This window comes from Gossypium hirsutum, chromosome A07, assembly GCF_007990345.1.
Source record: "Gossypium hirsutum isolate 1008001.06 chromosome A07, Gossypium_hirsutum_v2.1, whole genome shotgun sequence".
Classification (NCBI taxonomy): Eukaryota; Viridiplantae; Streptophyta; class Magnoliopsida; order Malvales; family Malvaceae; genus Gossypium; species Gossypium hirsutum.
In genome coordinates, this window is record NC_053430.1 from 10,277,133 (window position 1) to 10,301,517 (window position 24,385).

Here is a 24,385-nt window from a genome sequence, read left to right on the forward strand (position 1 = left end):
AGTAGACAAGCATAAATCTTGAAAAGTGACTTTGATTTGGGCATTAAACTCATGCATCGGAAGCTTAATTCTATTTTGTAAAATTTCATATATTGTTCAAACCTGCAGCTTCTCATTTTACAATGTACCGCATTAGCATAAGTTAATATTATTTGAAAATTTATGGAAGGTACGTGTTGAGGCTGCTTTGACATTGCGTACATTGGCTGAGGTTGATCCAACTTGTGTTGGTAGTTTGATATCTTATGGAGTGACCATACTAAATGCTTTAAGGGAAAGTGTTTCCTTTGAAAAGGTAATTTAGTATTTTCGGCTTCAAAGCATCTATTTTTGTGCTGTCTTTTTTCATCTGTAATTTGTTGTTGTTCAGTGAAAATCATTTCAATCCCCATGATTTGAAATGTTTTGGTTAGTCCATTGTGGTTCATATTGTTTATTGAACTTTTGTTTTTGTTAAACTTAACACAAATTGAATAAATTCGCCTACTTTGCTGTTATAAAACCTTTTTAATTTACATAGAAAGAAGAGGTCACATGAAAATCCCAACTTGATTGTTTTACTGGCATAACTATTTTATACTTTTTAACGTAAATTAAGGTAGGAAAAAGTTAAGGTTTATGTAGAATCTTACTTACTTGAAGGTCAATGGTGTAGCCTCCTTGAGTAGCAGAGTGAACCGTATTGACTTCTCACTGTTGAAACTGAATGGTGTAAGTTGAGTTCTGCTTGAACAGCTAGGAGTGAAGTATAAATTTCCCCATTTATTATGCTACCTTTGTTCATGCCTAATTTGCTCAAGTAAATGGATGTCAGATTTTTCGTTTTGGTTTAATCAGTAATGCTGTGTAAAATTATCCTAACTGTCATACTGATCGATAACAATGTGAGCATTTTCTTCTGTGTTCCCCTTCGTGGTGTTTATACTCTCTTTTGAAGTGACCACAGACACCAAATTACATTAACATGTTTGCTCATGCGCATAGGACAATGCATGTGTTGCATTATATTTATAATTATTCAAATTGAAAAATTTCACCTTAGAAGCTCTTGTTACTTTCAGACAGCTGATATTCTAAGCCCAAGTTATGAATCTCATTATTATATGCGCAACTTTTATGTTTTAATTGCATTAGCTGTAGAGATGCCATTATGAATTGGTCTGACATCAATAACCAGGGATCATGATTTTTACTTCCTATGTTGATTAAGCATCAATATGGTGCGATATACGTACATGGCAAATGTCCAGGTCCATGTAGTGGTTGTATATAACCAGGAATTTTTTAACTTCTAGGATTCTTCAGATTGTATATGTATTCGTGTCTGTTAGCTATGTAGTTCTCTTTTTGATTAATGTATTCATGACATTCATTACAATTAATTATTTGTTCTTAAACCTTGATAATTCCGACTGAAAAGAAAAAATCTTGAAATGAAACTTAACATCCTTATTTGTTTTTAAAAGTATGACATACGCTGATTACAAAAAATAGGGCTGCCATATGGTGCTAGGCCTATGAATAAAAACATCAGTGTACCATAGCTTGATATCATGCAAGACTGTTTTTCTGCCTTTTTTTTTCTTTTAGTTTTTACTACCGTTATTTTGCATAATATCTTAAGGTTAGCAAGTACCTCTACTATTGAGGAAAAAAATTATCCCCTCTTGTTGTCACTAATAAAGCTTTTACAGAGATCAATTATAGAAATGGAAGAACTTTCAGCTACTTCTAAGCTTCTTGGCTTCCATTTCCATTTCTCTTTATCTTCCTGTTTTCTTCACTCTCATCCTTTTCTATTTGTGTCTAGTTGTTTCTTTTCTCTTTAACTAAATAACAACAGAAAACTCTTGCTCTTGGTGGTCTTACCTAATCTAAGTTGTACGTCACCATCATGTTAGGGAGGGGAAGGAATATATTTTCCCAATGGTTAAAACCTTTTCTTGATGAATAATACAAGTAAATGTGATAAATTGCGACTAGACTTGTCCAGGGGACAGGCTGGTCCATAGCCCAAAAAGGCCCAATTTGGGCTCGGCTTGAAAGTCTAAATAACTATTTAATATAATATTAAAAAACAAAAAGTATTTTTATATTATTATTTATTGTATTTTAAAAATTAAATAAAAATATTTTTAATTATTCAACAGTTATTCGGGCTGGGCTTGTGCAAATTACTAATTCTGTTGTCTAAGGTCCAATTTGTTTTCGAGCCTCGTCTACTTGGTTGGATGGGCAGCTTGACCATTGGACACGTTTGGTTGATTTTCATTATGTTTCTTAAAAGCTAAACTTCTTAATCAATCGAAGAGCAATATAACTAGTTTTATTCAATGAGATACCAAGGTGGATGATTGTCATTCTATACTAGAAATAATCACATGGAATCTTTTGATAAGATGTTCCATTAGGACATTTGTCTAATTCTTGTGAAACTATTTCATATCAGTTCATTGATAACTTATTTTTATAAGGCAGACTTACTTTATTCCTGAAAACTTGCATAACTTCTGCTTCTGTTGTCACAAAAGATTCACCTTTTTTGTGGGTCAATAATTATGATTTTATGGGCGGAAAAGGGAAGAGAAAGGGTGGGTGCTATTCGCTAGCTCGTGGATATTATTCTATAAAGTTCTCACATAAATTATCTATGTAGCCTTGTGTAGTTCATAGTAGTGTTCCTTCTGATAGATAAGGAACTTGGAGTAAGCAGATCCAACACTACTGGTATGGTGTAATGGTGCTACTGATATGAGCTAAACAACTCACAGAAAAGAGCGAAACAGAGAAGAGAATACGAGAGAAATTTAGAGAAGAAGAAAAAACTGTTCATTTACTGTTTGCTTCTCTCCTCAACAAAACAACAGAAATAAGGAAAAGGAAATGAGACCGTTGTAACAGACATGGCTCACAGCTGTCACAAAAACAAAACTAATGAAACGCATCATTTCATTAACAGACCCAAACATTGAAACGCACTGTTTTCCTAAAAACTCAAAACACCTCGTTTTATTTAAGTTGAAATGCAGTTAAGAGCAGCTTTTTGACAACTGCTTTTAACAACCATATCAGCTACATGATATGGTGAAGTGCTCTTACTCCATAGGAATAACTCTTCTTGCAAGTGCTTTTCAATCTTTCTTTTTCATGCCCTTCTTGATTGTATCTTTTATATTCAAGTCTTTACCATCTTTTGCTTGACTTCCTGTGAGCTGACTGACTAGTTTTTAAATGCCTAAACTTCTTAGTAGAATGAAGTGGCTTTAAATCTTGACTCCTATCTTGCAGCCTAATTTAGAGTGGATATTAAAACACTGACTTTAGGCACTAACCTGATCAGACGGTCAGTACTGTTTAAAGGGGTCGGTGTTGCAATAGCCACATTGACTGCCCATCTCAATGGGGCTATGGTGTTATTCTCACCTTTTGATTTTCTTCTGTTTTCATATATTGTGAATCTTTTTGGGTATGATTCCAAAACATAATTAATTAAGTATTCTAGTCCATTGTGTTCAGGGAAGCAATTTGCAAGTTGATCTTAATTCTTTGCATGGGCAAGCAACAGTTTTGGCTGCTTTAGTTTCCATTTCTCGAAAATTACCCCTTGGTTATCCAGCCAGGTAATGTTCTTTTATAACAGTTTGCTGTTTATGTTTGCGAGGTTTCTTAAGTTTTGCTCTTGTGGCCATGGCCAGGCCTTAGTAAAAAATACTCTATTGAAATCATAGTTTGGTTCCCACTCTTTTGGGTAAATTAACTTGAAAGTAAACTAACATGTAATTGTCCTTAGATTGCCCAAGGCAGTTCTTGAAGTTTCAAAGAAATTGCTGACAGAATCCAGTAGTGATGCTGTTACTGCCAAGGTGGAACAAGAAGCTGGGTGGTTACTCTTATCATCATTATTATCTTCCATGCTGAAGGAGGTATAGATTATTTCTGTGTTGGTCATTTTGTTTTCTTTCTATTTCTCCCCTTGTATAGGAATATGTTGGTCATTTTCTATAATCATTGTTAATATCTTATGAAGCTATTTTTGATGCATGTAGGAGCTTGAGGATCAGGTATTCGATATTCTTTCCCTGTGGGCTGGTCTTTTCAATGGCAACCCCGAAGATGTAATTGGAGAAAATGGAGATCTACAACCTAGGATTCGGTAAGTCTGTTGATAAGTGTGCTATTCTATACTAGCTTATTTGTTTTGCTATGATTAGTTAGGGCTCTCATGCCTGAGTTGTCTGTCATGGTTCCCAATGGTTTGATTCTAGTCTAGATTCTACAATGGTTTCTTGACAGACTATCATTAGATAAAATTAATTAATTTATATTATAGTACTAGTATGTCTTTGCTGCAATATACTTCCTTGGTTCAATTTAATGATTTTAAAATAAAATTTATTCAAATTTAAGCAATTATTTGATTAAGTTGGGTTTATTTATAATTAATTGAAACATAGAAAATAAATAATAAATGTGATTAAAAATAAATAAAGAAATTGTAGTTTTAATTAAAAAATGAATACCTATCTAGCCCAAATTTTTTGATTCAAATATAATATGACTTTTTTATTTTTGAATTTGAGACTTGAGTGTCTGTTAGTGTGTTACGTTTTAATAGTAAATTACAAACATCAATTTTGAATACCTAAGTTGATTAAGAATTTAAGATTACTGTTTAAGGTATACAACAACACCGATATTTCTCTTTTTTTATTCTTTCTTGAAGGTAAAAATACCTTTATTTTTATTCCATTTGATAGGGTTACTTTTTAATTCCAATGCCTCCAATTTATCACTGAATGAGTAATATGTTGGTGTAATATGTTTTGCATATTAAATAATTATTTACATTGATATTCGAAAAAGATATTCTAAGTTTCAATTAAATTGTCACAGTTGGCCTTTTTGGGTCAAATATAAACTAATCCTATGTTTAAAAGTTGTCATAATAATATAAGTATAGATCTTAGGCAATAAAATAATTAAACTATTTTACGTGTAGATCAGAGAACAAATATAGGAACTGGATGAATTTATACATAGCAAATGGCAATTGCATTCTTTGTGGTAATACAAAGTGGTAATTATAAGATAAAATTTTAAAAATATTAGTAATTTATGTAGGCATCATTTTTATTAAAATAATATACATTTTCAAAAATATATTTAATTTATGTTTTGGTCATTTTGGGTTAACTACTCGAGTCATTTTTGGTTTGATTTGTTCCAATTTTAGGTCAATTCTGATTCAAATTGTTTCATGTTCATATTATTTCGGGTTTGTGTTGGGCAGGTTCAAGTTTTTAAGTTTTTAATTTCTGTGGTTGAATTGTTTTATGTTTGGCTTGGGTTTTGATTGATCGGATTGATTTTTTGGGTTTGGGTCATAATTGACATGTCTAGTTTGGACACTTTCTTGAAACTTTTCCATCTCATGCAAAACTAGCTCTCCTTTAAGCATATGAGATTTTACTTGTTTTATCTTCATCCACCCTTATCTTGGGGCTCATCGCCTATTGTCAGACTCATCATTGGCAGCATCATGTCAAATTGACATTAATAATGAAGTGGTGATAAAAAGAAATCCTAAATTGGGGGGAGGGGGGAAGGTATCCTAGACATATAAATATAATAGGAGCCTTTCAACTATTACCAATTGGTTTTAGGTTGGGTTCCCATTGTAAAATATAACATGGTATCATAGAAGGTGTTGCCTTTGTTTCCATGATAGGTCTGTTATACCTAAGATGCGAAGTAGCCTAGTTATCCCGATGTGTTAACGTCATGCCATGTGATAGTCCTATTGCCCCTACACATGAGTGAACTAATTGAGGGCTTGATAAAATGAATCCCTTATTTGTAAAATTGGGTATCATGGGTACTTAAATAAAATAAGGGCTTTGCCACTTATTGTCATTTCATTTTAGATTGGATCAGCGTCATAAAATTCAACATGATATTAGAATAGTCATTTCTCCCATTTATTGGTCCATCCATAATAGCTATGTTTTACCTACAATGTGAAGTTCATTTGGCATGATGGGCCCGTCATTCCTAAATGTGAATTTCATGCCATGTGATAGGTTTGTTATTCCTACACATGGAAGGGAAGTGGTCAAATAAAGACCACATCTCTTATATTTGGGTTATCTAGGTCATTGGCCTGCCAGTTTGTGTATTTATGTCTTGCTCATGTACTATCCAATGTCATAAATGTGTTTAAGGTGCTTTACATTGAGATAAGTTTTGATCATTAATGATCCATATTATATAGATTTGGCACGTTCATATATTTATGTTGTGTTTGTGTTTGTGTTTTTCTTTTTCATGTTATATCTTGTTTTACATCAAATTTTAGTTATATTTTTCATTTCTTGTTCATGTCCAATATTGCCAAATCTACTTGAGCACATAAAGATAATATGGATCTCTCCACCTATTGCCAATTGGTTTTAGGTTGGATTCCCATTCTAAAATGCAACAATTAGCAAGAAAGAAAAAGAACTTGGGCCAACTTTTCAGTGTTATGAAATTTTTGTTGTTTCATCACCTGTTTTGACCTTAATAATCTCAACTAGTCTTAAATGATAGATTACTTTTTTTCATAGGAAGGTATACTATTACAGTTTTTGCCTTGGATAACTTTTTCTCCCCCTCTTTTCTAGTGTGTGGTCTGCAGCAATTGATGCACTTACATCATTCATACGATGCTTCGTGTCATCCAATTTGGCAGCTAGTGGGATTTTGCTTCAGCCAGTGATGCTGTATCTCAATAGGTATGACCTAATATGCTACCTTTTGTCCAACAAACCCCTGATCCCGATGTATATCCGATTCTAGTATATCATATTAATATAGTATGGAATTGGAGTGGCATTGCACAACTATAAATATAGGAAAAAAAAATTAATATGCATTGCAAAACAGGGCTTTGTCCTATATCTCTCTGTTGGCAGCCAAAGAACTACTGGATATTAAGCCTGAAGTGGACATATTCATCATCAGAACATTAATAGGCTATCAATCCCTCCCTGATCCAATGGCCTATAAGAGTGACCATTCTCAAATTATACAATTATGTACAATTCCCTATAGGTAATTATAACTCATCTCTTATGTCATTTAACTTATCTACCCCCATTTTTTCACCCTTTTTTTTCGGAAATGAAGAAAATTCAGATATCTTTTCTGTTGAAAACATGAATGGTTGATTTTGCTGTTTGCTTTTGTTCTATGACAAAGAAATGCTTCTGGATGCGAGGAAAGCTCATGCTTGATGTTCCTGTTAGACAAAAGAGATGCATGTTTGGGCCCCTGGATTCCTGGAAGGTGTCTGAATATGTTCTTTTTGCTATAATTTTTTCTTTCTTAACATTTTTGAGATTTTATAGCATCTATTGGTTAACCTTAAGCATTTTTTGAGTAGAGTTTATTTCTTCAAGTAGAAAATTTAAGAGTTTTCCCGGTGTTATTTGTCTCTTCTCAGGGATTGGTTTGAAGATGAACTCCGTGCTTTTCAAGGTGGAAAAGATGGACTCATGCCTTGTGTATGGGATAATGAATTGTCGAGTTTTCCTCAGGTAATTAGTTGTTTTTATGTGCCTCAGATTTGACTGGGGAGGGCTGTGCTAAGATTATTTTGGTTGGTAGAAAGTATGCATTGTGTTCCCCTGTTCCTTAGTTTCCATGAGCTACAATCTTCTGTTTGTAATCCACATGGTAAAGATTTCTGGGAATGCTCTTAATTAACAGAATGGTTGGAAATAAGCAGAAAACAACACCATAGCTGGAGCTTCAAAAGAACTTACTAGTCCTTCAGGCTTATTTTTTCATTGGAAATCTGCACTCTCATAAATCTCTCCTCCCTGCTTTGGTTTTCCAATTTTGAATAAGAAAAAGTTTTCTCTTTCTTAGTTATGCAACCCATATGACCTCCTTTTTGAATATAACTCATGAATCATGTTTATGAGCACTCCTGTTTTTTTTTTCAGGCTAGTCTTTTGCTTTTCCTTCTGTTAAGATGGCCTGCATTTTGTCTTCGTCACCATTGATTTAGTATTTCTAAGATTTTTGGGTGTTTCCATTTGTATTTAATTTTTGTGTAGCCGGAGACTATAAACAAGATTTTGGTGAATCAAATGCTTCTCTGCTTTGGAATCATATTTGCTGCTCAGGTAAGATAATACTATGTTGTTTGATGTTTATTTTTCTTTGTTCCAGTGAAATTATACCATTTTGTTGGTGTTTTATTTTATTTGTTTCACTTAAAACTCTGGCTCTCCAAATTACTTCCACATAAATCGGTCTATCTAAATGGCAGAATAGTGGTGATATGCTGTCACTTCTTGGAATGATGGAGCAGTGCCTAAAAGCTGGGAAAAAGCAACCATGGCATGCTGCAAGCATGACCAACATATGTGTGGGGTTACTTGCTGGGTTGAAGGTGCTTGCTATCCTTATATTTTTTGTATTGGAAAAATTCAGTGGGTATTTAATCTTTGATATATTTATTAACCTCAGGCTTTGCTCGCATTACGTCCACAATCATTGGAGTTAGAGATATTGAATTTGGCTCAAGCTATTTTTAAGGCACATCTCTTATCAGAAATAGTGATTTTTATTGCATAGTTGAGCATTACTTCCATCTGGTCATGACTTGTTTTGATTTGATAGGGTATACTAATTGAGGGGGACATTTGTGCATCACAACGTAGGGCGTCATCAGAGGGTCTTGGTCTTTTAGCTCGCCTTGGAAATGATATCTTTACAGCCAGAATGGTCAGTTTTTACTTGTGATTTTCATGCCCCGTTTTTCTGTAATTTTTTGTTAAAAATAGGCCTTTGTGATCCCAGGAAAAATACATTTGGTTTCTTTTTTCTTTGCTTAATAAAAAAAGCATTCAATTTAGTGACATCTATGCTTTCTGTTCTCAAAATTATAGGACTCTTTGAATTGTTTTATTTAATTTGATTCAGCAGCCGTTTGATTTGACTGGAATGAAATGAGAGGATGTCAGTAACTAAGTTTATTTTTGCTAATACAGACTCGATCATTACTTGGGGAGCTAAATGGTATAACAGATTCACATTATGCTGGCTCAATAGCTCTTTCCCTTGGATGTATTCATCGCAGGTGAAATATCAAAACTTTTCTATTGCAAATGATTGTTTTTATGTCTTAGTTCTTTTGCTTAAAAATGGATTCTTAGCTTCTAACTGAAAAGTGAAGGTGTAGGATATATTGTTTAATATTAAATTTACTGTCAACAAAATAATTTTTTAAACAGAAATGGGTACTGGGCAGTGGGTTCAATGTGAGTTCCTCAAGGAGTCCGTGGCTCTAATTTAAAGATTCTAAAATTTAAATTTTTATATCTAATCTAATTGCATTATTTTTGTTTTTGTTTCCTTTGAAATTTTGGGACTGCCTACCAGAAGTCATGGATTGCAAAATATGATCTGGATAAGATACCAACTTATGCACATGGGTTGAATCTGACTTGAATTTGGGAGAAGGCAAACTTGTTGCTCCAGTAGTTCTTTGTTGGAATGGATTGGTAGCAACTTTTGTTTTCAAGTCTTGTTAATTTCACTATTGGCTCCATTATTATTTTTATCTCCACCCTACTATAATTCTTGGGTACATTCATGACCTTTTACAGCTTTTTTGTTGAATTGAGTCCCTGCTACTGATTTTATATTGTTTTATGTTGCAAAATCGTCCATTAATAATTAATTTTAATCATCCTAACTTCATCTTTATCAAATATCAGTAACTCAATTTAAGGTTCCTATTGAAGTCAAATCAAGTGTTTACAATTGACTGCCAATGAATCTATTTGGGAATGAAGGAATTAGAATTCATTTGCGCAAAACCTTTTCTGGTGTTTGTGGTGTTTAATGGATGCTTAAACCAAGACTTGTGACTTAGCTTTGTCAACTGGTGCTACCTTTACCGCGAGGATTACTGATTTGACCTTTGTATGATGTTTCAAGATTAGAAATTGTTTTGCTTGTAACGAAACCATTTAATGAGTTACATTATCTCTGGTTTAGCTTCTTAAATGCTGGTTTACCTTTTCATTTATTGTTTGAAGTGTTATTCTTTATTAATCTTCCCATGGGGTTTTGCCACATTTCACTGTTGCTCCCGTGCTGAACTTTAAACACAATGCCATAGTTAGATCCTTGTTAATCTTATATTACTATTTTTTTATTATCTACAATGATAGTTATATGGTTGTTTGCAATATCTTAAATATAGAGGGATGTATGTTCATAATTATTTTTTTATATTCTTTGTTGCAGTGCTGGAGGGATGGCACTTTCAACTTTAGTGCCTACTACTGTAAGCTCAATCACTTTGCTGGCTAAAAGTTCAATCCCTGCCTTACAGATCTGGTCGTTGCATGGACTTCTTTTGACTATAGAAGCTGCTGGCTTGTCCTTTGTATCTCATGTCCAGGTAATCAAATTCATGACTCTTGACTCGTGAAAAAAGCAGATACTGCTGGGAGTCTCTATGGTTTGGAGTGTCTTTTATCCATTCATTTGGTTTCTCAGAGTTGGGTGGTAATATTTTTTGAAAGCCCTGGCGTACGGAAATCTCTTGAGCTATCCATTACATAAGTATTGATTGGGGCAATGAAATTTATTCAATAGTAGTCTCTTGGATTAATGCCAAGCAGCACATTTTGAAAATTTCATCACGAAGGATTTTTGACTTGTTAGGAAAAAATAGCAGAGTAATTGACTAATTGGTAAAGAAAAGGTTGTTTGATGCCCCTTATTTTTCTACACTTGTTACATCCATTTGTTTCAGTTGTTAGTATCAGACTAGAGATGGAGGAGAATATTATGTTATCATAAATTGGGTAAATTTAAAGTCTACTATTCTGGCTTTATATCTGGATCTGGTCTCTGCACGTATGACCAATTGGTACTAAGTTGGATGAGTAGCCGTTGGGTTTAGGTAGATATTTCATTGATAACAACTTCTTTTGCTCTTTCCACATTCTCTGCTTTCCCTCGTAAAACACAGGCCACACTGGGCCTCGCTTTGGAGATTTTGTTGTCTGAAGAGAATGGAAGGGTTGACCTCCAACAAGGTGTGGGCCGTCTTATAAATGCAATTGTTGCCGTTCTTGGTCCTGAGCTTGCCCCTGGCAGCATTTTCTTTTCACGTTGCAAGGTACTTTTTTCTCTGAATTTCCCTTTTGATCGGATGTAGATTTGGTAGGATACAGTATGCGTGAATTAGAACTGTACTTATTTGCATCCTCCATTTCATCTTGAACTTATTATTGACATCCATTTTTTTTTCCAGTCTGTTGTTGCAGAGATTAGTTCCTCAGAAGAAACAGCTACACTACTTGAGTATGTACTGAAAATATTCCTATTTCTATGTTTGCTCTCTCAGTTTTTCTACTGTGCCACCACTGCTTGACTTGACTACACATTGGTAGAATTTTATGTTCTACTTTCACAATGGATGATAACTTAATAGCTTATTAATCTTTCAGGAGTGTTCGTTTCACACAACAGCTTGTTCTTTTTGCTCCACATGCTGTTTCAGTGCACTCCCATGTCCAAACTCTTCTGCTGACTCTATCATCAAGACAGGTTCTTTCCTCTTTACTTTGAAAGTTCTCAAGGGCATGGCTTAAGTTTTTGTCCAGTCTGCTACTAAGCAGGTTTTCTTTGAAACAGCCTGCATTAAGGCATCTTGCAGTCTCCACTCTACGACATCTCATTGAGAAGGACCCTGTGAGTAGTGAAATCATAAATTTCCACATTTTTATATTTCCATTTTCTAATGCCTTAATCTCTTTTTTGTTTTTCGAAATACTGTGTTCATGGTATCCTTTCAGGTTTCTGTCATTGATGAACAAATAGAAGATAATCTGTTTTGCATGCTAGACGAAGAAACTGATTCAGAGTATGTGGAGGATACCCATTTAAATATTAATTTGATTTTTAACTACCAAAATGTTGAAATGACGTGAATGGTAGAATCTATACTTATGTTTTAACATGTTTATTTCCTCATTTTCTTTTTCTCTGCTAGTATTCTCAACATCTTATGATTTTTTATGTCTACTTTACAATTATTAGTTGTATTAAAAATGGTTAGGTTGTAAATGTATGTTGAATTTACCCTTTGTCTAATGAGATAGTTTAAGTTGGCTTCCTGTCCAGTCAATCTTTCCTCTACATATATTGAACGTGTTGGACTCTTATGAACTTTGGAGCTTTTTGATAGTTAATGCATCTTAGATGTCTTCCATTAGTAATGTTTCTATTTTTTATTGTTATTTTATTCTATTTTTACTTTATCACTTTTATTAATGAAATTTCCTTATTTTTTTCCTGTTAAATGCATCTTTTATTCTTTCAAGGTATCATGTTACAAGACCAAGAATTTCTTGTGTATATCATTTTATATAACCATTGAATTTGCAATGAACTAGTTTCTCTCTTTAAGTAGTGAAATGAATAGGTGCGCCATAAGAACAAGATCGGTGGTAATGCTCTGGCCAGTGATTTTTTTATTTCTCTTCAGTGATTCCTTCAGAGTTCCAAGGTCTGAGGTCTTTGGTGTGAGGTTATTGCACCAATTTCCAGGGTTCACTGAGTTGATGATTAGTTCACCATGTTTGATAGGAACTTGGTGATCCTATGTGGTGATAGTCTTATGACCTAAGATTGTTCAGGTGACTGCCTTGGGAGTGTCTAAATCCAATTTGAAAGGGCAGGAAACGTTTCATGTGTTGATCTGGGGAATTGATTCATGGAATCATTTTAATTTTATGTGCATAAAAAGTGTACTTCCTTTCCTAAGTTTCAGTTATTTTTATACGGTAATTTTTCCCTTTCAAAAACAACTAGACATTTAGGCAGGTTACACACTTGTCCCTACTTTATTTATTTATTTGTTTGTTTATTGTTAAAAACAGGCTATTTCAATTATATTTTTCACAAGAAATTACATAAATATTTATAGACATAGTGAGCCTAACTTAGGAAACTTTACACTAGGAAAGATACTAATTCTAGGGATGTTGTACCTAAAAACAGCCTTAAAGTTAGGGATAAAATATTTACAGAATCCTATTTGATACACTCAAATATTCCTTAATTAGGAAGCTGAAATCTGACACTCCCCCTCAAGCTGGGAAGTGGATATCATCCATTCTCAGCTTGCTTACTAATTTCTGAAACAACTTCCCAGACAATCCTTTGGTAAGTATGTCTGCTAGTTGACCATCAGTGGACACAAATGGAGTGCAAATTAAGCCACTATCCAGTTTTTCCTTTATAAAATGTCTGTCAACCTCAACGTGCTTTGTTCGATCATGTTGAACTGGATTATGTGCAATATTGATAGCAGACTTATTATCGCAATACAACTTCATTAGACCTTCCCGCTCGATCTTCAAATCTTCCAAAATAATTTTTAGCCATAACAACTCACAAACTCCAAGAGCCATCGCCCTAAATTCAGCTTTTGCACTAGATCTAGCCACAAGATTTTGTTTTTTACTCCTCCAAGTCACAAGGTTGCCTCCTAGGAAAGTACAATAGCCCGAGGTTGATCTTCTATCAACCATAGATCCTGCATAATCTGCATCAGTATAGGCTTCAAGGGTTAAATTCTGCCCCTTTTTAAATAGGATTCCTTTGCCTGGTGTGCCCTTTAACTACTGTAGAATCTGATATACGGCTCTAAGATGTGATTCTTTGGGATTGTGCATAAACTGACTTACAACACCTACTGCGTAGGCAATATCTGGTCTGGTATGAGACAAGTAAATGAGCTTCCCCACAAGTCTTTGATATGACCTTTTATCAACTGCTGCATCTTCTAGTGCATTTCCAAGTCTGTGGTTCACCTCTATGGGTGTCTCTGCTGGTTTATAGCCCAACTTGCCCGTATCTGTCAACAAATCAACTATGTATTTTTGCTGAGATATGAATATTCCTTCCCGAGAGTGTGCCACTTCAATACCAAGGAAATATTTTAACTTACCGAGCTCTTTGACTTCAAATTCTTTTACTAGGCATTTCTTTAAATTCTCCATTCCTTTTAGATCATCACCAGTCACTATAATGTCATCAACATAGACTAATAAAGCAGTCACTCCCTCTGAAGATGAGTGTTTTACAAATAGAGTGTGATCTCTTTGACTCTGTTTATACCCCAACTTGAGCATTACTTTGGTAAATCTTCCAAACCAAGCCCTCGGGGACTGTTTTAGTCCGTACAAAGCCTTTTTTAGTCTGCAAACTACCTGTCCTGTATTTGGACCGAATCTTGGAGGAACATCCATATAGACTTCCTCCTCAAGATCATCGTGTAAAAAGGCATTTTTGATGTCAAATTGCTGTAATTTCCAGCCTCGGTTGGCAGCTATTGACAACAACACTCTTACAGTGTTCATCTTTGCTACAGGGGCAAATGTCTCAAGGTAGTCTATTCCATACATTTGAGTGTACCCTTTAGCAACCAATCTTGCTTTGTACCTCTCCAAAGAACCATCTGACTTATATTTCACTGTGTACACCCAGCGACATCCCACTGGTTTCTTTCCTCCCGGTAATTGCACTAAGTCCCATGTGTTATTTTTTTCAAGAGCTTCCATTTCAACTTTCATGGCATTTTTCCAATTCTCATCTTTTAATGCCTCGGATACAGTTTTGGGAATGGAGATAGAATTTAGGCTGGTAAGAAAGGTTTTGTGGTTATGGGACAAGTTTTTGTAAGACATGAATAGGTACAAGGGATGTTTTGTACAGGTTCTAGTCCCCTTTCTAATAGCAATGGGAAAATCATCAAAATTTGTAGTATTAGAATTCAAAGTAGGTTCAGCAATTACCTCAGGTCGTATAGGAGAAGAAGATGATTGAACTTGCACCGGTGCCTTCTTCCTTGAGTAAACTAGTAAAGGATGAGTAGTGTCCTGAATTCTTCTTGGTGATTTGGGTGTATTAGGCTCTGTTTCAGGTTGTATAGGGGCCATTGTTTCAAGTCAGGCAGGTTGGTTAGTAGGCAAGAACTGAGTAGGAGTGTTTGGTTGCTGGATAGGAGCTGGAATGTGAGTGTTTTGCTGTTGGACAGGAGCTGGAATGTGGGTGTTTTGTTGCTGGACAGGAGTTGGAATGTCAAGAAGAAAGAATTCTTTGTCCGTATCTTCTGTGAATAAGATCTCCCCCTGAAGATAAGGACGATTAAAGAAATTCTCTTGTTCTGCAAAAGTAACATCCGCTGATACATAAAATTTTTTTGTGGCTGGATGATAGCATTTGTACCCCTTTTGAGTGGAAGAATAGCCGAGAAAGACACTTGACAGCTTGTGGATCAAATTTTCCTCTATTTTGAGAATGTACATGTACAAAGGCAACACAACCAAATATTTTGGGAGGAAGGTTACTTGAAGTACTAAAATCAGGAAAGAATTTTGCTAGAACTTGCATAGGACTTTGAGATTCAAGGACTTTTGTAGGCAATCTATTTATCAAATGAGTAACAGTTAAAACAGCCTCCCCCCAGTATTGTTTAGGGACATTTTTTTGGAACAAAAGGGCTCTTGTAATAGCTAAAATGTGACCATTCTTTCTTTCGGCAACACCATTTTGTTGGGGTGTGCTAACACAAGATGACTCATGTATAATGCCTCTTTCTTGGAAATATGGTGAGAGAAACTGATTGAAATAATCCTTGGCATTGTCTGACCTAAACCTTTTTATTTCAGCTCCAAATTGTGTTTTGATCATGTTGTAAAAGGTTGGAAAGACAGACCTTACATCAGATTTCTGTTTTAAAAGAAATATCCAAGACACACGAGTACAATCATCAATAAAGGATACAAACCACCGAGCCCTAGAAATATTTGAAATATTGGATGGCCCCCAAACATCACTATGAATAAGAGTAAAAGGAGTGAAAGTTCTTTTATTGCTTACTGGAAAAGAGGTACGTTTATGTTTTGCAAGTTCACAGATATCACAATGAAATTTTTCAACAGCCAATCCTTTGAACAATGAAGGAAACATAATTTTAAGGACTCTAAACGATGGATGACCAAGGCGAAGGTGATAGAGCCAAATTTGGTCTTGATTGGTTTTAATAGATTCGGATATGAAAAATGAAGGTGAGGAATTCAGAGCACTAACTTTTCCACTGGATTCTTCAAGATAGTATAGGCCATTTACTTCCTTAGCATGTCCAATCATCCTCCTCGTATTCTGTTCCTGAAAAAGACATCGATTGTGATAGAAAACCACTTTACAGTTAGAGTCTTTGGTAATTCTTTGAATGGATAAAAGATTGGTAAATAGTTTTGGAACATGAAGGACATTTTTAAGAGTAAGGATTTTGTTTATAACAATATCACCCTGACCAGCCATTGTGATCACAGAACCATCGGCTACTGTTATTTTTCTACTACTCGGGCAAGGTGTATATGAAACAAATTTTTGTGAGGAGTGGGTCATGTGGTCCGTAGCTCCTGAGTCAATGACCCAAGAACTTTTGGTGACTGTATCTGAGACTTTAGAATCTTGAGAAGAGGATATACCTGAAAAAGCCAAACTACAAGTACCTGTTGAAGAAGTTTTTTCCAATGATCCTAGCAAATTTTTTAACTTCTCAATTTCTTCTTTATTGAATTAAACAGGTGATTCCTGAGAATTGTTTTTTCCATCCAGCTGTCTTGTTGTATATGCTCGTCTTTGTCCCTTTGGTTGTCCACCTTTTTCTGAAAAATTTTTATTTGTTGTTTGTGGCTTCCCATGGAGTTTCCAGCATCTTTCTTTAGTGAGACGGGCCTTTTTACAGTAGGTGCACCATACGGAATCCCTGTTAATAGGCTTTGTACGTTCTGTCTGTCTATTATCTTCACTATTTGGCTGTTCCAGGCCAAATCTCCTCTCACAGCTTTTGTAACCAAGGCTGAACTATCCACTTGACTGTTCTCAACCATAACTCGTCTTCTTCCTTCCTCAGCACAAACAATTGCAATTGTCTCATTTAGTGATGGTAATTCCTCTTTTCCAAGTACTTGAACTCTTACTGCATCAAACTCAACATTTAGTCCAGCAAGAAAATCATAAATTCGATCCTTTGCAACGAACCTTTTCAGGAGTGCTGCATCTTCACTGCACTTCATCTGAATGCACTGGTAATGATCCATCTCTTGCCATAAACTTTGCAACAGATTGGAATACTCCGTGATTGATCGACTTCCTTGCTTGGTAGATGAAATCTTAGTCTTGATTTCATATATTTGAGCAGCATCTCGAACTTTAGAATAAGTCTGTTTCACAGCTTCCCATATTTCTTTGGATGTGTTAAGAAACATGCATGTATCATTGATTTCTGGCATCATAGAGTTCCATAACCAAGACATTACCATAGAGTCTTGTTCATCCCAAGCATCAAACTTAGGATCTCCTTCTTTAGGTCCAGTTCCGAGTGACTGACTCAGTTTTCCTCTTCCCTTCAAGAACGTACGAACCAGTAGACCACTTCAGGTAATTTTTCCCATTTAGCCTGTAGGCTACTTGGATGTTCTGAAACTCACTTGTTGGGTTTGAGTTGTTCACAGAAACTTCTGAGACATCCCCAGTGTTACTGATCTTGACAGTTTCAGTCATGTTTCGTTTGAGCAAATTTTACAGGCTTGAGGGCTGGTTGGAATCAGGAAAAAAATAGCCAGACAAAGAAAAAAAAAATCCCAGAAATCGGGCTAAAAAAGTTCTGATACCATGTTAAAAACAGGCTATTTCAATTATATTTTTCACAAGAAATTACATAAATATTTATAGACATAGTGAGCCTAACTTAGGAAACTTTACACTAGGAAACATACTAATTCTAGGGATGCTGTACCTAAAAACAGCCTTAAAGTTAGGGATAAAATATTTACAGAATCCTATTTGATACACTCAAATATTCCTTAATTAGGAAACTGAAATCTGACATTTATAGTCAATGTTTTTAGCTTATTCATTCCTCCCTCGGTCCCATGTGCTTTGTCCATATTTTGTTTTTCGGTATAACTTAAAGTTCTATGGTTCGGTCTTTTTTGTTTTTTACATTCCTCATCAGTTTTCATGTTTCTAAACTTTCTCCATTAAACACTGAAAGTTAGCATGTAAAGAAAAAAATTCACTTTTTAGTATGAACTACATGATTTTTTCCACCTTAACCTCCCTGCCAATTTGAACATTGACAATGAAATGTCAAGGATGAAGTATTACTTGATGTACTTTATCTTTTAATTCAGAGTTCTTTTCCTTAATGTTCTTTGATAATGTTAAAATTTATTTAATCAAAGATAGTCTTAAATTGTTTTTCTATTTTGGTTGATTGCATATAACCTTAACTATGAAATGAAATATTATAATCTTAGAGATTGTTACTATAATACTAATATAATAGAATCTTCTTTTGCACATTGTACTAGATTATGCCTTGCTTTCATGCAACACCAAACACCTTGATTAGATCTCCACTTGTAGCATGGTCAGTGTAGTAATTAGATACGAAGGTCACTACATTGCCATGTTGATGACAATACCATCCAATGAACCTTTGGAAACTTCTTAATGTTGATTTGATCAATGTGTAATTTTCTTAAAAAGTTATAGTACCATTTTCTGTCAGAATGCTGTGTATATGTTGGTTTTTGGCAAGTTATCCTTGCAACAAGAGGAAACAAATATCTTTTCAACATTGCAAGTTTATCCTCAAGATTCCTCTTTTTTTTTCACTTCATCTTTTTATGCCTTTCTATCAAACCAATTTTTTCTCTCCCTTTTACTCAAAAATAAGGTGATAGTATCACTTTCAATTGTAAAGCTGTGCTGATGAGGCTGCCTGAAGTTTCTACTTTTGCCTGGAACAGATGTTTATCTGGCTCTTTGTTTTGTGTCAACTTTTTGGTCATATGTATACTTCTGTCATTGATATATTCGTGGTTTTGGATAACATGACAAGAAAACAAAAGAGGGCATGGGTGGGGGGTGGGGGATAATAATTGGCTTTAAAGCTTTTGTGGTGTAGTATTTTTCTTTATGTAAGGCTTGGTCTTTCAGTTGCTTCATTCATTTTTTTATTATTATTTATCTTTTTTGTAGGATAGGGAATTTAATCCGTGGCACAATCATGCGACTGCTTTATGTGTCTTGCCCTTCACGTCCTTCTCGATGGATATCAATTTGTCGTAACATGGTGAGTTCTCTGCTCTTCCATGGCATATCACCCCAAAATGAATTCTGTGTTTAGTTGATGCAGTACTTCTTGGCTTTGATAATATATAAAGGTTAAAGGGATGTTTCCTGGTTACAGAAGGATGTTTGCCATATTTTACTATTCAATTTAGTTAGTATTTTTAGCCCCTTATATTTACAGTTCTGCCAATGCTGGAAGGGACTTTTTTATTTGCTTGTTTAGTTTTATTCTTGTAATAACTTAGCTAATAACTTTTGAAATTCTGTATCCATATCATCTATAAGCATGAATTCATGTGATCCTTGTGAGATCCTCTTTAGAGTATTTTCTTCTTTTGTTAATATACTAATGTGCTTTTTCTTCTGTCAATATTGTTTTTCTCTTCTATTTTATTTTTTGTGCTATTTCATCGCGCCTCTCTTGTGGTCTCTCTCTCTCTCTCTTTCTGGTTTCAGTAATGAAGACAAATACTTATCGTCTTCATATAACTGGGGCACAGAAGAACTTAATAGGACTTTCCATTATGATTGGGATGAAAGATGGTAAACCCATTCGGTTACTTATCCATTGAGTAGTTACTTAAATAGAAGCTTAGCAGATTCTTCCGGTTTTTCCTGATGTGAGGGACTAGATAAGTGCTATTATGTAATTTTTGTGTTAAATGTGTATGAGAGTCAGATGCTTTCCTTAGTCTTCATTACATCTGGAATTGGTGGCGAGTTGATTTTGGTCCTTTCTCCTGTTATTCAGGAAAACTTGGAATGGAGAAATTTCATTTTTCCATGAGATAATATACATTGCAAACTTATAGAAGTGATTTATATCAATGTGTGGATAGATGGTGTTTGCTAACCTGAGACTGGTTGTGGTTCTATTCTGAAACCCATTTGAGTCTGGTCCTATTGGCGTTGCTCCTCCAAGTCCTTTTGGTGCCAACCACTGGCTGGAAGCTATAGTCTACCATTGTCGCTTCATGCTAATGGCATCTTCATCTGTGTGTGCGTATACAATTTGCACATTTTTATTTCAGGCTAATGGCATCTTCGTGTGTGTGTAAATAAGTTTGTCCAACACTGCTGGAGGAAAAAGATGCTCAAGGCACTCCGCTTTAAACGATATCCATTATGTTGGGTTTCTATATCTACATTAAGAGTTGTAATATAAATTAGTTTTTCAATAACTGGTGCTGTTTTAAATCTAATGGATTTGGAAAAAGGGAAGACGATTATAGTGGAATAGCTAGTAAAGGAAACTAGAATTCTTAATTTCATAAATGGCTTGTGCAAATGGTGAGTTAATTTAAACAGCCAAGGTTGCCATTTTTCATTTGCCAATTATTGTCTAAATTGAGAATTGCAGCTCTTTTTCTTAGATATTTTGTTGCACGTTGGCTATCTGATGGCTTCTCATCTAGTGATGGACAAACCGATGGCCTTAGACCAAAATTTCAAGAAGATAAGGGTGCTTTTGTGTGCTCTTATTTTCCATGTCTAATGGTAGGCTGGCTTAGAACGTGCATTTCTTGAGAAAGACAGAAGCTCAGGAACTGGAGACTTTTTCTTACTTATTTCAACTTCCCTTCAAGGTGTGGAATTCATTTTTCAGAAGATATGCACTAGAAGTATGGAAGACTTGATGGTAGAGTATTCTTTGAGGGTGAAAGTCTGCTACTAATTGATGAGGATAATTTAAGAGAACAGAGAAAATTTCCTTGGAAAGCAGTTTGGAGAACGCTAGTCCTAACCAAGGTGGCCTTTTTTGCATGGAAGCTTTGCCAGGAATCTTGACCCTTAATAACCTCCAAAAAGGGGATAATTTCATTTGAATACATTGTGTAAGGCTGCAGCTAAATCAGTCGATGTCCATCTTTATGTTGTCTTGGGTGAAAAGGATTTGGTTGCCTGATTTTGTGATGCCATTGTCAATTGGGTTTTAATGTGCTTGGTAAAGAAGTAATGGGATGGTTCATAGGCAATTGTCCGTGGTGGTGCCTGGTGCTTTAGATTTTATTGTTTTGTGTACTGTAAAAATATGCCTTGTTCTTGTTCCTGTTTGTGATTTTGTTTTATTCACTTATCAAACAGGATAGTAGAAAGTTTGCAGCAATATGAACTTTCCCTTTATTTTCTTTAGTTATTTCAGGTGGCTTTTAAACCAAGAGTTCCTTTTAGGGGGGGTTGGGGGGTGGGGTATGTCAGATAGCTTGGTTGTGGGGCACTTGGCCATAAGTTTCTCAGGGCCTGAAATTGCCATACTCCTACATGGTATCATTTTCTTGTGGGAGAGATTTATGTTACCACAAGTTATGTGGCCCCTTTTGGAGAAAGGGAAAAAGAAAAATGATATCTTTCTTCCCCGTGTTAGTTTTTGTGCCAAGTTTGAAGATTCTGGTCATGGTGAGTTGGATTTTAGTTGAAAAAGGTAAACGACAAGAACTTGGCTTTCATGCATATGTTCTTTTGTGGTATCCTGTTGTGTTGAATGATGGTATTTGCTAAGAGTTTTTGACATGTTGTTTTCTTTGGAGTATGAAGAGCTGTTGAGTTCAAGCATTTTTTTGTTCTTGTTTGTAGTTGTTTAGTAAAGTACCAGAAAATTTCATTTCCAACTTTTCTCAGGTCCTTGCTATGTCAACAAGAGCTACTGCTGAGATTAGTTCCGGAAATGATTCTACTAGTGGTCCAGATGGTGACTCAAGATTAAATTTTGGAGATGATGATGAAAACATGGTCTCTGACTCTAAGCACATTCCAGTTCAAGGTCATGCATTTGTAACTTCTATTGTTGGTCGCAATAGAGATAAGCACCTCAGATACCGAACCAGGGTTTTTGCTGCTGAGTATGTGATTCTTCTTTATCTCTACATTTTGCTAACCTGTCATGGTTCCCTGATTGTCAATGAACTAAGTAATAGATGTAGCTCTTCTTCTGCTTGTTTATCTGTTAAGCTTTCCCTTTTTAGTAGTTGAGGAGGCTGCCAGGGATTGAACCCTAAGAGTTCAACATTGTACCAACAGACAACATGGCTGTTGGCATGTAATTCTTTCTTCTAAATGTTCAAAACCATATATCCAGTTCTCAAAATATTTATGCTTTGCAGAATGTCTTCTGGCATGCTCATTATATGTTTATCTTGAATAAAAGTACAATATCTAGTGGAGGAATAATCTCGTGGATTTGTTGGAATGTTCACATGAAATTTATTCTGTTGCCCTTAAGCCATCACATTGTAAAATCTATTCAAGTAGAACCTATCATCTAAAGTTCTTTGCTTTCTGTATGGAGTCCAAATGATATGATTCCTATGGGAAAAAGTTTGAAGTCGTAATCTGAGCCTTAACTTTAAACTAAACCTGAACATGTAGGCCTACAAAGCCTGCAAAATGTACATGTAATATGTCCATAAAGATGTCACTTTTTTCTGACAGGATTCATCTTTATCAGTAATAAAATTTTCTAGTTAAATAACTTGCTGGTTTGTAGGTGCTTGAGTTATCTGCCTGAAGCTGTGGGCAAGAATCCTGCACATTTTGATCTCTCTCTAGCAAGCAGAAAAGTTGCAAATGAACAAGCCTCTGGTGATTGGCTAGTCCTCCAAGTTCAAGAGCTAATATCAGTTGCTTATCAGGTTCTGAATAATAAAATATAAATAGAAAGTCAATAGTTTATGGAAATATTGTCACTTAAACACTTGAAATTTGATTGAAAGCTGACACCATATTTTTCTATATGTTATTTTTCATAGATAAGTACAATTCAGTTTGAAAATATGCGGCCAATTGGTGTCCGACTTTTAAGTTCAGTTGTAGACAAGGTTAGTATGGGGAATGCTAGTTATATCATTTAATCAGGTAGTTTTCTTCGGCTAAATACCTGTTTGAATTTTGAACTAATATTTAATGGCATAAACTAGATACACTTCAATCTTTATAAATGTTCCTAATGTACATTTTTATTTTGCTAACCAAATAATTTTTTTTGTAGCTACTGATATTCTCTTGTTATTTGTTCATTTAACCAATATATTTTTGGCATTAACTTTTGAAGAGTCTCCAACTAAGCAAAGTAGCAATGGATGCTAATACAACCTATAACTTTTCATTTAGATTTCTTGGGTTCAAATTTAAATGATGGCTGAGGGATAATATATCGAATGCTTAATGTTGGACAATGTTAATTTGTTTCTGCTTTCCTTGCTCTGTATTTCAGTTTGAAACAGTTCCTGATCCTGAGCTTCCAGGACACTTTCTACTAGAACAGTATCAAGTAAGCTGATGCAGTTGTTGTGTATTAGTATTTTCTCTAAGGATGTCAGGGCTTGGTGTGATTTCATATTGTGCAACGGGTTAGTAATTATTGAAATCTTTATGAAGTTTAGGCCCAACTAATATCTGCTGTTCGCACTGCACTGGATACATCATCTGGCCCTATTCTTTTGGAGGCAGGTCTGTTGCTGGCTACCAAGGTGGGAGCATTTATATGTTTATAATATTCAAAAAGACTTTTGGACATAAATATGGTTGTGGTGACATGTTACAATTTCAGGTAATGACAAGCGGAATAATTAGTGGTGACCAAGCTGCAGTGAAACGTATATTTTCATTATTATCTCGCCCATTGGATGACTTCAAGGACCTATATTATCCGTCATTTGCAGAATGGGTATCATGTAAGGTATGCTGGTTGCAGAACAATGAATGCATTGTGTAGAAAAGATCCATCTCACATAGTTAGTACTAGTATAGAGTGGGTGGTTGTCTCTATTTTTTCATTTTTGCTTCTGGTATGGCTGTTTACTATGATGAAGCTCTTTCTAATTTACTATTTAAAATAGATCAAGATACGACTTCTAGCCGCTCATGCCTCTCTCAAGTGTTATACATATGCCTTTTTGAGGAGACACCAAGCTGTTGTTCCTGATGAGTATCTAGCATTGTTACCATTGTTCTCAAGAAGTTCAAGCATTCTGGGGAAGTACTGGATCTCGCTTTTGAAGGATTACAGTTGTGTGTGCTTGCACCTAAATCTCAAAAGAAACGTAAGCTGAACTGGTTGTGAACCTGTTAATTTTAACAGATGTATAATACTTGCACATAGACACAAAAACACTTTGTCTAAAATATAATAAACATAACTTCATTAACATTGTATTTT

General features: G+C 35.0%; 1 protein-coding gene across 3 annotated transcripts in view; it reads left to right on the forward strand.

The window, feature by feature from the left end:
• LOC107934225 (protein SWEETIE) overlaps positions 1-24,385 on the forward strand; it is a 40,950-nt gene that overhangs the window by 10,814 nt on the left and 5,751 nt on the right. For all 3 annotated transcript variants that reach the window (XM_041117547.1, XM_016866599.2, XM_041117548.1), the window contains 27 exons: positions 170-295; positions 3,517-3,620; positions 3,791-3,923; positions 4,047-4,153; positions 6,663-6,773; positions 6,925-7,092; positions 7,240-7,326; positions 7,484-7,577; positions 8,103-8,171; positions 8,318-8,440; positions 8,518-8,586; positions 8,671-8,775; positions 9,042-9,130; positions 10,306-10,462; positions 11,039-11,188; positions 11,324-11,373; positions 11,520-11,619; positions 11,707-11,763; positions 11,868-11,935; positions 19,138-19,231; positions 21,850-22,070; positions 22,715-22,859; positions 22,977-23,045; positions 23,441-23,497; positions 23,610-23,696; positions 23,777-23,905; positions 24,066-24,269. In XM_041117547.1, the coding sequence (XP_040973481.1) occupies positions 170-295; positions 3,517-3,620; positions 3,791-3,923; positions 4,047-4,153; positions 6,663-6,773; positions 6,925-7,092; positions 7,240-7,326; positions 7,484-7,577; positions 8,103-8,171; positions 8,318-8,440; positions 8,518-8,586; positions 8,671-8,775; positions 9,042-9,130; positions 10,306-10,462; positions 11,039-11,188; positions 11,324-11,373; positions 11,520-11,619; positions 11,707-11,763; positions 11,868-11,935; positions 19,138-19,231; positions 21,850-22,070; positions 22,715-22,859; positions 22,977-23,045; positions 23,441-23,497; positions 23,610-23,696; positions 23,777-23,905; positions 24,066-24,269 (2,973 nt within the window). The remainder of the gene's footprint in view (positions 1-169; positions 296-3,516; positions 3,621-3,790; positions 3,924-4,046; positions 4,154-6,662; positions 6,774-6,924; positions 7,093-7,239; positions 7,327-7,483; positions 7,578-8,102; positions 8,172-8,317; positions 8,441-8,517; positions 8,587-8,670; positions 8,776-9,041; positions 9,131-10,305; positions 10,463-11,038; positions 11,189-11,323; positions 11,374-11,519; positions 11,620-11,706; positions 11,764-11,867; positions 11,936-19,137; positions 19,232-21,849; positions 22,071-22,714; positions 22,860-22,976; positions 23,046-23,440; positions 23,498-23,609; positions 23,697-23,776; positions 23,906-24,065; positions 24,270-24,385) is intronic.